We start from the raw sequence: 16,613 nt of genomic DNA, 5'->3' as shown, positions 1-16,613 counted from the left end.
GGCAATCAGTTCCTAACTGCCATGTCATAGGCTGTGTTTGAAAAATGACAGTTAGGAGCTGGTTGGTTGATAGTTTATCTCCATTCACTTTATCTCTCCATATTCACTAACATATATTTAGAGGGGGGAGCTATCTCCAGTCAGGGCAGCCATCAGGGGGGGACTGAGGGGACTGGTGTCCCGGGCCCTCACAGAGAGGGGGCCCACCCCTGGCTCCTGCCACCAATACCTGGAGAGCTGCACCAGGCTGTGAGACAACAGCAGGCTGATGCACATGGAGGACTTCTTAAAACAAGCCTTCCCTGTGCATCAGCTCTCTGAACCTTTCCTGTAGGTCCTCCTATATGTAAAATCACAATGTATGACATCACATAGGGGTGGGGCGGTGCCATAGAACCTTTTTTTTTTTTTGGGGGGGGGGCAGGGGGCTTGTTTCTTTTGTTATTCCCTGGCCCCACAATTTCTGATGGCAGCCCTGCCTCTAGTCCAGGGCTACATTAGTGAGTATTGCTGTCAGAGCAGGAGGCGAAGTTCCGTGTATGACCAGCAGGTGGCAGGAAGAGCCTTTACTGTATTTATTGTACAATGTTGTGTATTATACTTGAAGGGCAGGATTAACTTGTGTGTACAATATAATTACAAACAGTAAGTTTGGAATAGTTCCCATGACAGTGCTATGAGTCCCCCAATTTTACGATAATGTGTTTAGGATCTGAGCGATTTTGACAAGGGCCAAATTGTGATGGCTAGATGACGGATCCGGTCTGTGAGTTATGTTATCTAGGTAGAAGCTGGTATGAGAAATGATGTTTAAAAACTGTTGAGATTTTTCTTTAAAACTTGCACACAATTCCAATAAAAGTCGCGTTTTATGGGAATCTCCATGAAAATGACAGACAGAAAAAGACTCGGAGTCAGTATTTGTCAGTGTGGTTTTATTTTAACACATGTTACTGATACCCCTTTTCCACTAGAAGTCTCGGGTCTGACCCGGGATTTGGAACATGATTCCAAGCCAGGTCAGACCCGAGACAGACCCCTTTTCCACAACGCCACCGACCCGGGTGCAGTGTCTTCTGCCGGGCGCTTGGAGATGACGTCATCTCCAAGCGCTGGAAAAACCGGCAGATCGGGCCCCTCAGGGCTTGGCCTCCGTCCTGTTAGGCCACACTCCCAATGCGATGCTGCCCACCGTCACGCTGGGGGCAAGGCCAGCACTCTGGAAGCTGCTGAGCTGCCCCCAGCCTCCGGCACACACTTTCCTGGCCAGCGCTGTTGTCTGCATAGCAGGACAGACAGCAGCGCTGACAGCATGCACTGTCCCCCCAACCTCCCGACCACTCGAGGGACACTGCGGTCAGGGAGGTATGGGCTCTTAACATGCTGTAAACGGGTCCCGGGTCGGATGACCCGGGTAACCCGTTTGCACTACCCTTACCCGGGTCATTCTCAGGTCCAACCCAGGTAGCTACCCGGGTAGGATTCCCGGGTCTCTTGACCTGAGTTTTTTCAGAGGGAGTCATTTCCACCACCAAAACACCTGGGTCGAACCGTTTGAGCTAGTGGAAAAGGTGTATGAGTTCCTCACACCTATCACAGACTGCATAGTTTGGAGGCCAGTAGGAAGAGGCAGTTTCCGGGTAGTGTAGACCAGTGTTTCCAAACCTCACCCCTCAAGGCACACTAACAGGCCAGGTTTTAAGGCTAGCCATACTTAAGCACAGGTGACGTAGTTAGTACCTCAGTTATTTCGATTTAACCATCTGTGCTCAAGTGTGGAAAGCCTCAGTGTGTCTGGGAAACCCTGCTGCAGACAGAGCAGATGCTTTGTAAATCCCCTTTACAAAATGGCTTATTTACTAAATGATCACTAGGGGGATATTTGTGCGATAATTCATGATAACAAACAGATATCTGAAATCTGATTGGTTCATATGCACCAAATTTGGTGAAACAATCCCACTGTTAGGGATGGTCGAAGGTCGACAGTGCTTAAGATTGACAAGTTCAAAAGGTCAACAGGCTCAAACGGTTGACGTGACAATGGCTGACACACATGGTCGACGCAAGTTTTTTCGTTTTTTTTTTTTTTCATTTATACCAACTTTTCCATTCTTTGCCATCCATGTGGACTACGATTGGGAATAGCAACCTGTGCCGAGTGGTTGATGAATAAAACCATCTGAAGAGTGTACAAGTGGAAAAGTTGCCAATCAACCAGCTTTTACCTATCATTTTAAAGAACATACTTGATAAATTCCATCTATAAGCTGATTGGTTGTCATGGCAACTTCTCTCCCTGTCCACTTCTCCACTCTTCAGGCTTAATACATTTCCCACACAATCAGACACACATTTGTCCACTTACATAAATGAGTCTCTAGGCCGTATATTTAATCAACCACATGTTCCATATAAACTGAGCCAATCCCATTCGACCAGTGCCGTCACTGAGGCATGGGGCACCCTCGTTGAGATCACAGATCCCTACTGTGATTGGCTATATTCCCAAAATTGCTGCTTCTATTGAACAAGGCAACAAGCGCATCATAATACATAGTAAGAAACAGAAGTTTACAGGTTTATTCTCTTTTAGCATGTTATTACATTTGGTACATGATTGTGAAGGCTGTTAGGTAGTATTTTTACGTCAGTAACACACATTTTGGAAATTGTATATATTGTAATGTTTTATTGATATAAAAAAAAGTCTCTGCAGTAATATTTGTTCTCTTCACAATGATCTTATATAATGCACCTAGCTCTGATATAATACGCAGCCGTGATATTGCGAATAATCTGATAATGCTGGAGCAATAGTCTAGATTAGTTTGGACAGGTGTTTTAGGACCCGATTCAGACCTGAACGCTATTTTGCAAACTTGCAAGATGGACGATTATCGATCGACTGCACAAGCGTATGGATCGAGGCCAGACTGCAAAAAAGTCCAGCGACTTTTTTGATCGCTCGCGTATGTAAGTTGATTACAGGAAGGCGGCGTGTGTGGCTGGTAACTGTCCGTTTTCTGGGAGTGTCAGGAAAAACGCTGGCGTGGCCAAGCGTTTTCAGGGAGGGTGTGTGACATCAGCTGCGGCCCCGATCAACCTGATTCTATTGCACTGTAGGAGTAAGTTCTGGGCTACGCACAGACTGGAAAAATCAATCGATGGTGAGTGAGTTGCAAACGGATTTGCGGCTGTCAGGTGATCACTGAGATTTTCGCAAGCCGTACGTAGACTTGTACGGGGCGGGCTTTCACTCTGCAAATTTGCAGAGGAGCGATCAGGTCTGATTTACCCCCTTAGACCCGTTTGGGTGTGGCTAGTAATAAATGAGTGTGGTTAGCATGAATTCATCCAGTAGAATGTGTTTAGGTAGAAAGTGGGCACAGCTAGAATGAGCCTCCACACATAGGTACAAGCCTAGCAAGTCTAACTAATCATATAGCATGAATGACGCCTCCTTTCTATGTTCACATGTTCACAGACCTAGTATATTATTATTATTATTATTATTATTAAAAATGACTAAATATTTGTTTCTAATATACCTCATTCATTCCGTCAGTCCCCTTACTGTACTGTATGTATTTTTATAATTATGACAATGCACGTTTGCAAATTTGCAAAAGAAAGTGTCAGATTGTTTCGGTTAACTTGCAGGCAGCCGAGATTTGACTTAATTTTATGTATTGTCCTGGATGCGGATGGTGATAAATAGGCCCCATAGTCTTGTAGCAAATCCTACATACAGTATATAGCTGGCTTTTTACCTTGGCTTTGACCTCATTAATTTAATTTAGTAAATAATTTCTTTACAACTAAGCTGTTCACTCTTTATCATTGCGGTTTTCCCTGACTTTTTGTGTGAAAGTTTTTTTATAAGGACTGAGTAACATTCCAGACTGTGTTGCTGGACTACATCTCCCATGATGCCTGGCAGCTGGGTGCCTATAGTGGGATGATCCCAGAGTTTGACTGCACAGTGCCCTAGGCAGGATCATATCTCAGGCTCCCTCCATGCCGTCCTTTAATCAAAACCTTCCACATAAAATAGGCTACAGTAATAGTAATCTACGCTGCTGAGGGGCCACTGGGCCCCAAACATACTTGCCGAAGGGATCAGTACGAAATCCCACCGGTCGGGATCCCGGCGGTTGGAATCCCGACACCAGAATCCCGACCGGCACAATCCCGACAGGGGGGCGAGCGCAATGCAGCCCACAGACACCCACAGAGGGAGAATATGTCGGGATTGTGCTGGTTGGGATTCTGGTGTCGGTATTCCGACCGCCGGGATTCCGTCCAGCGGGATCTTGACTGCATCCCTTGCCGAATAGGGGCCTGAACAGAGTGCGTGATTGTGTGTTCCATGTCATTGTGGCCCCGCCCTTGCTACATAATGCCCATATTGCTGGCATTGTGAGACAGGGGGCTGGGCCATGATGCCACAATTCATAGGACCCCCCACTTGTGGATGACTGAGGGGGCGGGGAGGTTGATGGGATTTTTGGGAGCCTCCCGGCCGTTCCAGAATATCAGTAAAGTATGGGGTTGATGTATCAAACAGTGTAAGGGTGGAGAAGTGGGCCAGTGGAGAAGTTGCCCATAATCAGATGCTACCTATCATTTTATAGCGTGTACTTGATAAATGCTCCCTCAAAGCTGATTGGTTGCTATATAGGGAACTTCTCCATTGGTCCACGTCTCTGCTCCGCCTTATACGTCAACCCCTAAATGTCTAATGAAGGATTCTGCTATGGGCGAGCCACGATCCGATTTCTTGTTTTAAATTTCACACTCCAAACATAAAACACAGGATATATAATAAATGATAAGCTTTATTTTAGTCAACCATTACCCTTTTGTAGCTAAAAAAATGACTTATCTGCAAACTGTATGTATTTGCTCTATAAAATGTGTGTTACCGGTGGCAGTTACAGAACTAGTTACAGTATGAAATCAGAAATGCCGAAACAGCAAAAAAACATATATCTGTGCCGGAGGTTCCTGGTATCTAACAAAGTGCAAATAGCACCAGTGTAGCCAGGAACAGCAAATCAGATGTTAGCTTTCAATTAGTCTTGCTATAGAGTAATCTAAGTTAATATCTGATTGGTTGCTTTGGGTTACAGTGCAAGTGGGCTCTCTGCACCTTGTCATTAAAAAAGCTTTACGGGGAGATTTGCCAAACCTTCCAAAAATGACACATGGAGGTGTTGCTCATAGCAACCAATCAGAATAGCTATTTTTTTAGACTGTACAAGATATATGATAACTATAATCTGATTGGTTGCTGTAGGCAACATCTCTGCTTTTTCTCTTTAGAAGTTTTGAAAAATCTCCCCTTTAAAAAGTACCTGTGTTTTTCAGGCCTTGCAGGCAGCCATGTTGTAGTCAATACTAATACTTAGGAAAAAACAGTCTACGTAGGAATCATTGACATTACTGAGGCACTTAATGACTTATATTCACAAGGCCTGACTAATATTTATGAGGCCTGACTAATATTTGTGATACTATTGACAGCAGCCCACAAAATGGCTGCCCACACGGTGTAGGACAAGATGCTTGCTTTGCTTGAAAGAAATTACAAACTGTGGCTTTTACATCCTTAGCTCAGGATTCTTTGCATTGTTATTTTGTTTTGCGTTGATAACATCATTATTTCATCGACACATAAATCTATTTGTGCTTTAATCAAGTGACAAATATGTACCACACAAATGAGACATTTAGGCATAGCAAACCGTCCACAATTTCATAGCTTCCTGTATCTGGGCGTGCTGCAAAACACATGGCGCAAGTCACCACTACCGCTATTTTGAATGCCTTAATAAAATGGAAGATTACACATTAACTTTATTTGTTTTTCGTTCTGTCTTTTTTCTTTTTTTTACGAAAAAGTGGAAGAATACATTTAATATCATTTGTGGAGAGAAATCTTGTGCAAACTAATGCACGTTTCGCTTACTAAAGTGTCCCCAGAAAGGCAAAGTCATTTGAAGATAGGCAGAATATTTAGACACTACAACCTACAACTTATTTCCTTAACTATAAAACAATTATTCATTTTTCTATTATATTACAGTCTTAAATATACAGGTCATGGCTGCAGTAGTAATGAACTAAAACCAATTATAGTATTTGTAGAAAAATACAAGTTTTTCTCGACTGTTCCTCCTTTTGAAAGTATGTCCGTTTCTGTTCTTTTTTTTTAAATTAATTATATGTCAGATTACAGATTTGCTGATATAAGAGATCTATGATGACTCTTGAGACTCCAAGGCATGCTTCGCTACTCACTATTGTCGTAAAAACGTTGTTGACCCATGTCATGAAAAACTGACACAATGACTCGTAAATCACTGTGCGTACCCCTATATAGAAGAAACAAAAAGATCACCTGGTTTAATCCATCCTGGACCGGATGGGCTGGATGGACTTGCGGCAAGCCAGGCCACAGAGGTAAGATGGCAGTGCTGACTTTCATGGAGAAAGGTTATATTCATGGGTTACCCACCATTATTCTATGCCATTCCCTTGACGCCTCATATGTATAAAGATTTCAAATCCAGCACAACTTGTGCACTAGCATACACCGTTATCCCGCTGCCATAAAAGGGTCCATGTTTTACCGAGTCTGACACAGATAAGATCATTCCTTTACAGCATCTGTCAAACATCGGTCAGTACCATCACTACACTCTAGCTTGGCTTTCCTGCCTTTCTTGGGCTCTATCCATGAGTTGTGTATAACAGTCCCTCCTGGAGCAGGATCTACTTGCAACACTGAAACTACCCTTTTCTTCATCTTGTTCTTCAAGACATTGCGGAACTTCTGCCGAGTGAAGGCATACAATAGAGGATGACAAATGGTAGTACCATAGGCCATGGTGATAAAACAGATTCGTAACTTCACAAGAAGATCACTGGGCCCCAGACAGAGGATAAGAAGGTTCACAATGGAAATAGGAGCCCAGCAGAGCAGAAAGGTGGTGATTATTATAAGAGACATCCTAAAGACACGTTTTTGACGTTCTCTGCGGTCCCGGTGACGTTTTACTGCCCGCCTCAAGGCAATGATGACAGAGACGGAAGCCTGTACCCTCATGGGTGGGTTCTGGATAACTGGCGGTGGGGCCAGTCTCTTGGTCTCCCCCATGGTGCTTTGGTCGGATGGTTTCCTCTTCTTTCTTTTCTTGGTTTTCCGACGCTGGCTTCTCTTGAAGTGGTTTCCAATCCTAATGTTGAGGGCCTGGAGGATTTTAGTGTAGGTGACAAGCATGACGGCCACAGCTGCGAAGAAGATAGGAATTTGGATCACCAGATGGTAGTACATTCCCAGCTCTGTGTGATACTCATTGACACTCACGCAGAGCAAAGTCCGGTTTTGCCATGTGGCCATATGATCAGGGTCACCAAAAAACTCCACCTCGAAGAAAGGAATGAAGAAAACCATGAGGGAGACAAACCAGACACAGGAGAGTAGTAGCACCATCCTGCTTGGGGTAAGAACCCGATTAGCGGGCCTCACAGAGATATCGTACCTGTCTAAACTGATCACCAGAACATTGATTGCTGTTGCGATGCTGCTGAAGGTGACACATGCCTCATGGAAGCAGCAGACCAAAGCAATGTTTTGCTCTAATGGAATCAAGATAATGACTATGGTCAGTGGGACACAGATGACGCAGATGATGATATCCAGAACATGGAGGTTCATAGTCACCATGTTGCTCACAGAGTCCACCAGATTGGACTGCATACAGTAGAGCACAAGTACTGTCAAGTTGCTGCTAAAACCCAGCACAATCTCCAGCATAAGGAAGCTGGTAAGGGAGACTTGGAAGCCCAATGGGTACGGGAAGTACCAGCCAGCATCAGTGCTCGATCCATCATTAGTTTCCAAAATGGCATCATACATATCGGTCTCCTTGGCTGACACCATTCTGTTCTCTGCATAGTCCTAGAACTCAAGAATTTCTTCTGTTCTTCTTCCTGTAAGATAAACAAAGGGAAAACACATTCAATCAATGCAAATGATTAAAAATATCATTGAAATCTGTGCATTAAAATGCACCTGGACATTGATTTGATTCATTATTGTAACTGATTTAAGCAATGCTATTTCTCTGTTTTTTTCTGGTTGATAAACTGATTCATACAGTCGTGCAGCTGACAGGGTCATGTGAGGAACCCAATAGTTGAAGCACCTCGTGAGCTATCTACCCAGTAGTTGAATACACTATGCCATGGGTCATCAACCTGTGGTCCTTCAACTTCTGTGGAACTACACATCACATAATGCCCTGCCACAGTTTTGCTGTTAACGCATGCTAAAACTGAGGCAGGGCATGCTGGGATGTGTAGTTGCACGAGCAGCTGGAGGGCTGCAGGTTGAAAAACCATGTGCTACATGATGTATGGCGGCCAGGGCCATTGAGATAAATTTCTTTACGTCAATTTGTTTTGACTATTTTTATTCAATCAGCATTGTGACTTTGTTATCATAATAAATTGCATTTAATAATGTTCTGTCTTTGTGTTGCAAAAATAATTCATGTGTCAGATATTCTTGGCAGGTTAAATTGTATCTGGATTACATTTTTGACAGTTCGGGGAGAGATTGAAGTCTTTATTACATTTTTGACAGTTCGGGGAGAGATTGAAGTCTTCCCTCAAGTTTGAACTCTTGAATTTAATTCTAGATGTGGCTGTGGATTACTTTCAATAGTGTGTGAGATGTAAATCCTTTTAAACAGAGCAGGTGGTTTGTTTTATGATTAACTCTTTCCCTATAACGTCAGCAAACACAGATTACAGCTATTAAAGATTCAGTTTGATGAACCTATAATGCTACTAAAACAACAGGAGGTCCCATTATATGTGCTGAATGAATATCTATGGAAATTGCAAGAGGTTATACTCTGTACGGGTTCACTACGGGTGGCCGGCGGTCGGGCTCCCGGCGACCAGCATCCCGGCGCCGGGAGCCCGACCGCCGGCTTACCGACAGCTTGGCGAGCGCAAATGAGCCCCTTGCGGGCTCGCTGCGCTCGCCACGCTACGGGCACGGTGGCGCGCCACACTATTTTATTCTCCCTCTATGGGGGTCGTGGACCCCCACGAGGGAAAATAAGTGTCGGTAAGCCGGCGGTCGGGCTCCCGGCGCCGGTATACTGAGCGCCGGGAGCCCGACCGCCGGCAAACAGAAGACCACCCCTCTGTACACTTCTAAAGGCCCGTACACACTGGTCGATATACCGGCCGTTCTTTTGAACGGCCGATATATCGCGGGTCCGTCGGCCAGTGTGTACGGCCGATACGTCTGTGAAATCTGTCGTTCACAGACGTATAGCGTCGGCCGCGCAGCACAGCCGACGGCCAATATATCTACCGATATATTGGCGCGTCGCTGTGTGTGTACGGGGCGGTCGGCCGACCGCCCGTACACATGCTGCGGCGGCCGGCGGTGATTGACAGCTGAACTGGGCGGGCGTGTGTACACGCCCGCCCAGTTCATGACGTCAGTCCCCGACGGATCGAGCAGTGTGTATGCTGAGCACACTGCTCGATCCGTCCATAGATATATCTGCAGATCAATTGATCTGCAGATATATCTATTAGTGTGTACCCAGCTTTAGCCAAGAAAAAAAATCTGTTTTTATTGTGGCTTCTACAAATATTTTCTCCAACACAGCAACAGAAACAGAACCAAAGGGAGTATTCAGAGTTGTAAGCAAACCAAAAAAGCACACTAATGGACAAAATCACGTTGCACTGCAGGTGGGGCAGATGTAACATGTGCAGAGAGATTTAGATTTGGGTAAATTATATTGTTTCTGTTTTGATGGGGTCTATCCAAACTGAAATCTAAATTAAAGTGCAAAAATAAAGCAGTCTAACAATTGTGGACTACATGCAAAAGCAGCCAGTTTTTTCCCTGAACAGAAACAATATAACTTACCCAAATCTAAATCTCTCTGCACATGTTACTTCTGCTCCACCTGCAGTGCAACAGGGTTTTGCCCAGTTGCTTGTTTTTTTGCTTTACTTACAAACATGAATGAGACCCATAGTGCAGTACTGTATACTAAAGATTGAAAACGTAATAAAAAATGAAAAAGGCAAAGGTCAACTACGACTGATCCACACCATGCATCCCACCACTCAGCGTTGTGCTGTGCCTCTTTATACCAACTGCAAGCAGGGACAGACTGGGGCCGCAGAGCAGCCCTGGTATGTGTGCACATGACAAGGGGGGCGTGGCCGCAGCTGAGGGGGGCGAGCCACGAGTCAGAGGGGCCTGGCCTCATGGCACGCGCCCATCTCTCTGTATGCCGGCTACTGGCGGGCAGGCAAACAGAGAGCTGGCCAGAAGGCCAGTTCGGCCGCCTGCAATCTGCGCTGATCAGCCAGAAGGCCAGTCCGGCCCTGCTTACAACAATAATGCTAATTATTAGCACCCAGTACACTATAAGCGGCTTTGGATGCAGCTGCGGTGCATCAGAGATGCTAAATTAAGATATATGTACGAAAAGTCAGAGAATTGCGGCAGAATGTCTTAGTAGCGCCATGCATCTCGCACTATATGATGCAAAAAGGGTGAAAGAGGACACATCTGTACTGACGCACACTTGGAGATTGTGTAACCAGTGCTTAAAGTGGTCCTAGAGAGGTGATGGAACTCAACCCCCTCCCCAAGGAGAAAATGCAATAAAGTTATTGCGCGCACCTCTAAGGTGCCCGTCGCAAAAAGGGTGTGTGGTCTCAATGATAAAGGGGCGTGGTCACATAATAGTAATAATGCCCACAATAGTAGCACCCCATAATACACATAATGCCCACCGCAGTAGCGCCCCTTATACAATGCCCACTGTACTGGTAGTGCCCCTTATATAGAGCCCATAGTAGTGGGGCCCCTTTGCAATGCCCGCAATAGTGGTGCCCCTTATGACCCCAGTAGTGATGCCCCTTATGAAGTTCCCCCTTTACAGTGCCCTCATTAGTAGTGCCTGCAGTAGTAATGCCCTTAATGGTAATGCCCCTGTGTATTATTGCCCCCAGTAGTAATGTTGCCTGTAGTAATGCCCCCAGTCGTTTAGCCCTAGGCCCAGTAGTTATGCCCCCAGTGGTAATGCCTCTGCAGTTATGACCCCAGTAGTTTAGCCCCCATGTAGTTTGCCCGTTAGTATTGCCCCCATTCGTAATGCCCCCCGTAGTTTGCCCCCTTGTAGTTCAGCCCCTGTAGTTATGCCCCCAGTAGTTTAACCTCTGTAGTTATGCCCCCAGTAGTTTAACCTCTGTAGTTATGCCCCCAGTAGTTTAGCCCTCAGTAGTAATGACCCCAAGTAGTAATGCCCCTGTAGTTATGCCCCAGTAGTAATGTCCTCCTGTAGTTTGCCCACAGTAGTAATGCCCCCCAATAGAAGCGCCGCTACACTGAGGGAAAAAAAAAATCACCTTAAAAAAACCAAAAAAAATCACCATACTCACCGTGCCCTGCTCCCGCGTCTGACCGCTGCAGTCCTCCCGGCGTCCGCTCCTCAGCATTATGAGAGTGACGTCATGACGTCTCTCCCATAGCGTACAGTGGCAGAGCCAGAAGCCGGAGCTCAGTAGTGATCTCCTGCCTCCGGCTGCCGCTGTGGAGAGGGAGCCGGGCGCCCGCTGGTAACACAATCTCAGCGGGCGCCCGGCATTTTCCAGCGGCGCAGGGCACACATCGGGTTAGGTGAGCCGGAGGAGGCGGAACTGCGTTCCGTCTCCAAGTGGAACTGACGGAACGCAGTTCCGCCCCGTTCCGGCTCACTTTAACCCCTGTGTGTAACACAACAACAGCACACAGGTTCTCGAACTCGGTCCTCAGGACCCCACACAGTGCATGTTTTGCAGGTAACCCAGCAGGTGCACAGGTGTATTAATTACTCACTGACACATTTTAAAAGGTCCACAGGTGGAGCTAATTATTTCACTTGTGATTCTGTGAGGAGACCTGCAAAACATGCACTGTGTGTGCCCCCGAGGACCGAGTTTGAGAACCTGTGAAGTAGACTATTTGAACACTGAAGCAGCAATACATATAGAGACACTGATCTCTTACTTCAAATGAAAACACCTTTAATAGTGAGAAACTGGCTGCGCGGTAGGAGGCGGTTTCACATTTCTGAGCTTGGGAAAAGATTGGGCGCTGAGCAATAATGGCCCTCATTCCGAGTTGTTCGCTCGCAAGCTGCTTTTAGCAGCATTGCACACGGTAAGCCGCCGCCTACTGGGAGTGAATCTTAGCTTAGCAAAATTGCGAACGAAAGATTCGCAATATTGCGAAAAGACTTCTCTGTGCAGTTTCTGAGTAGCTCGAGACTTACTCTGCCAGTGCGATCAGTTCAGTGCTTGTCGTTCCTGGTTTGACGTCACAAACACACCCAGCGTTCGCCCAGACACTCCTCCGTTTCTCCGGCCACTCCCGCGTTTTTCCCAGAAACGGTAGCGTTTTTTCACACACTCACTTCCTGTCAATCACATTACGATCACCAGAACGAAGAAAAAACCTTGTAATGCCGTGAGTAAAATACCTAACTGCATAGCAAATTTACTTGGCGCAGTCGCACTGCGGACATTGCGCATGCGCATTAGCGACTAATCGCTCCGTTGCGAAAAAAAAATAACGAGCGAACAACTCGGAATGACCACCAATGGGTGAGCAAAGAACCCACCGGGGGGGCCTGAAGCCGTGTGTTCCGTCACTAGGTTTCCTCATTAGCAGGAGCTAGTTTGGATTCAGAACATGCCTGGAATGGAGACCTCTGCTGCAGTGCCAGATGAATAGAAAAGCAAAGTGGTTTTCATGGGGGAATATTCCGGCTCTGACACAGAGTGAATCACCTCACTGTATGTGACTGATGCTGCGTGTAGCACTGATGAAGCACTGAGAGCCGGATGAAAGCGTGGCAGTGATTGGGGATGCTGATGAGGATATTCATCTCTGTTCTAGAGTATGAGAAGGGGTACACACCTGGGTTCCGGTATAAATGGTCGACCATGTTATGGTCGACAGTTATTAGGTCGACCACTATTGGTCGACATTGACATGGTCGACATGGACACATGGTCGACATATGAAAATGGTCGACACATGAAAAGGTCGACATGAGTTTTTTTACTTTTTTTGGTGTCGTTTTTTGCGTAAAGTGACTGGGAACCCCAATTAGTGCACCGCGTCCCCTCGCATGGCTCGCTTCGCTCGCCATGCTTCGGGCAAGGTGCTTTCGCTCCGCTACCGCTTCGCTCGGCACAGATTACCGTTCCAATCATAGTCCACGTGGATCGTAAAGTATGGAAAAGTTCCCCAAAAGAAAAAAAAGTTAAAAAACTCATGTCGACCTTTTCATGTGTCGACCTTTCATGCGTCGACCATTTTCATGCGTCGACAATGTGTCCATGTCGACCATGTAAATGTCGACCAATAGTGGTCGACCTAATGACTGTCGACCATAACATGGTCGACCATGTGAACGGATACCACACACCTGGGTAACGTCTCACACTTATTGGTCAACACCAGTCACAATCCTCCACAGAACTGAGAAAGATCACACACAGACCAAACATGCTTCTAACCTAAAATAACCAAAATAACCTAAAATAACCAAAATAATTTATATTGGAGGTAAACAAATATGGGGGTGATTCAGACCCGATCGCTGGGCTGCTAACTTTGCTGTGCTGCGTTCAGAGAGTCGCCGTCCCCAGGGGGAGTGTACATTCGCCGTGCAAGTGTGCGATGATATGTATACGCTGAGCTGCTAAAATCCACTGTGTGCAGTGTGTGCCCAGCCCAGGGCTTACTCCTCCAGTGCGATGAGAACAGGCTGATCGGGGCCGGAGCTTACGTCAGACACTCTCCCTGAAAACGCTTGGGCACGCCTGCATTTTCCCGGACACTCCCAGTAAACGGTCAGTTGCTGCCCACAAATGGCTTCCTCCTGTCAATCACCTTGCAAACACCCGTGCAATCGGATTTTTTGCACCATCCCGTCGCTGACAGGCGATGCCCTTTGTTGTTGTCTGATGCGCGTGCGTATTGTGGTGCATATGCATGCGCCGTTAGGATCTGATCGCCCGCTGTGCGCAAAAAAACATAGCAGCGATCCGGTCTGAATTAACCCCATAGATGCAACAGTTGCTGGACCTGGATCAAAACTTGATCTATTTATGTTCATAACTGATACACGGGACTTTGGTTGATTTCAAAACAACATTTTCCTCTAATGGGCAAAACTATGCTGCACTGCAGGTGGGGCAGATGTAACATGTGCAGAGAGAGTTAGATTTGGGTGGGGTGTGTTCAAACTGAAATGTAAATGGCAGTGTAAAAATAAAGCAGCCGTTATTTACCCTGCACAGAAACAATATAACCCACCCAAATCTAACTCTCTCTGCACATGTTACATCTGCCCCACCTGAAGTGCACATGGTTTTGCCCGACTGCTAACAAGTTTGCTGCAGCGATCAGGTCTGAGGGCCTAATTCCGAGTTGATCGCAGCAATATATTTGTTAGCAGTTGGGCAAAACCATGTGCACTGCAGGGGGGCAGATGTAACATGTGCAGAGAGAGTTAGATTTGGGTGGGTTGTGTTCACACTGAAATCTAAATTGCAGTGTAAAAATATAGCAGACAGTATTTACCCTGCACAGAAACGTAATAATCCACCCAAATCTAACTCTCTCTGCAAATGTTAGATCTGCCACACCTGCAGTGCACATGGTTTTGCCCAATTGCTAACAAACTTGCTGCTGCGATCAACTCAGAATTACCCCCTGAATTACCCCCAATGTGCCGGAGACGGCTCGTATAGAAGGCAAGGATGGAGACGGGTTCTATCAGTACTTCTTCAGCAACCACGACAGATTGCGGCTATAAGCAGTGATGAGATTCTAATAGAGAGACGGCTTTTCATTGACTTCATTGTAACAAGCGCTGAGAGGGGAAGACAAACTTATCAGTGTCTCCTCTGCCTTGTCATGTTGCCATTAATCCTCTGACTGTTTAAATAGAGATAAAGCTCACAGGGCAGAATAGTGTGCGGAGCTTCCAGAGAACAGTGGAAGAAATGATCTGCAGAGATTATTTTTTAGCACTAAATTGAAAATTAAAAAGCCGTCATTCAAACGTTAATGTAAAAAAAAAAATACAAATATAGTAACAAGTAATAATGCAGTTACATTATGTATTACATGACATAACAACGGTCTCTAATAAAACATGGAAGCAGGATTTACTGCCATATTTTTGAGAAAGTCCATCACACATCTAAGGATCTATAAATTAGCTGCATAAGGGCTACCACGTTATATGATCTGACCATAGCTTTCAGGCGACTAATTAGGAAAGCCCTTACAACAAAAGTGCCTTGAAGCGGACCCATCACTGGCACACATGACAGAGGCAGCCATTTTGAATCAAGTCCACAAACATAGTGGGGCCCTGGACATAAATCATAGCGGGGGGGGAGGGGGTTGTGGGGACCCTGTACATGGTGAATGCTGGGCCAGCAGTTCATCTTAAATGTCCCATCAATGGCCATATCGCACAGCGTTTTTCATACCACTTTACCTGCTATGTTATACAGGCTCCAGTTCACCCCATGTTGCTAGAGCTATCTGCTGGGGTCCCTCAGTTATCGATTGCATATGCAGGCTCCATAGATTTCTACGGGGACTGGGACTGCCATATGGCTAAGTGTATCAAGACAGAGTACGGGGGAGAGTATTGGTGATTCATTCCCGCTGTCCCACGCAGCCAGGATTTTAGCCAAACTGTGGGGACAACTGGGAGGTACTGCAGATCCTCTGTTGTGTGGTTCTGTACTGCAAGGGAGAACAAAGGACAAGCCACGCACAGAAGTCAAAGATGGTGTTAGCCAACGGGCCACGCTCAAAAAGCGTAGCCTAATCGTGGCCAGGCAACAGTCCCCACTGACAATAATGGGGACTGCAGTTTGCATCGCTAATTGTTCTTCTGAAGGAGATCTCCCTTATGTGGCCTGTGCAAGGCTTTTGTTAAACCGCCCTGGACTTACCTGAAACTGCATTTTCCTGCTGAGGGAGCATACAGGCCGGCAGGAGGTGGGTGTAGCCCGTGTTAGTAGATGATGCGCTCTGTGCCTGTCTCCTTCTACCATAGAAGCCTATGGGCGCATCCCCTAGTGTTTGTCCCCTTGTGCCAGAGTCACTCGGAGGCGGCGCTTTGAGTGTGTGTATGCTCTGATCCGCCATCTTAGATGGAGTGAGTAAGCATGCAGAGCTGAGACCGGGAGCGGAGCTCAGAGTGAGAGACTTACAGTGCTTCCTGCATGTACCACGCCTCCGGAGCTGTCACAGAACCGGGCGGCGCACCTTCTCTACAGCGGGAGTCAGACTGCATGGCTGAACAGTCCTATGCCGCTTACCAGACAACTTCTGCTGAGATACCGCAGCCACACAAACAGACTGATAAGTACAGCTACCAATGCTGTGTTACCTTGTCTGATATAAGTGGCCAATTACCTATAACAATAATACATCCAAGCAGGGGCGGATCCAGAAGAAAATGATAGGGGGGGGGCAC

The 16,613-nt window shown here is 46.3% G+C and overlaps 1 protein-coding gene across 1 annotated transcript in view; it reads right to left on the bottom strand.

Moving 5' to 3' along the window:
- Positions 1 to 4,823: 4,823 nt before the first annotated feature.
- LOC134958472 (G-protein coupled receptor 22-like) overlaps positions 4,824 to 16,613 on the bottom strand; it is a 383,837-nt gene continuing 372,047 nt past the window's right edge. The window contains exon 3 of the mRNA XM_063941117.1: positions 4,824 to 8,001. Coding sequence (XP_063797187.1) covers positions 6,659 to 7,951 — 1,293 coding nt within the window. The 5' untranslated portion in view covers positions 7,952 to 8,001 and the 3' untranslated portion in view covers positions 4,824 to 6,658. The remainder of the gene's footprint in view (positions 8,002 to 16,613) is intronic.

The sequence above is a fragment of the Pseudophryne corroboree genome, chromosome 9 (assembly GCF_028390025.1).
Source record: "Pseudophryne corroboree isolate aPseCor3 chromosome 9, aPseCor3.hap2, whole genome shotgun sequence".
NCBI lineage: Eukaryota > Metazoa > Chordata > Amphibia > Anura > Myobatrachidae > Pseudophryne > Pseudophryne corroboree.
The sequence above is the reverse complement of the archived record's forward strand: the minus strand, read 5'-3'. Positions and strand labels throughout refer to the sequence as shown.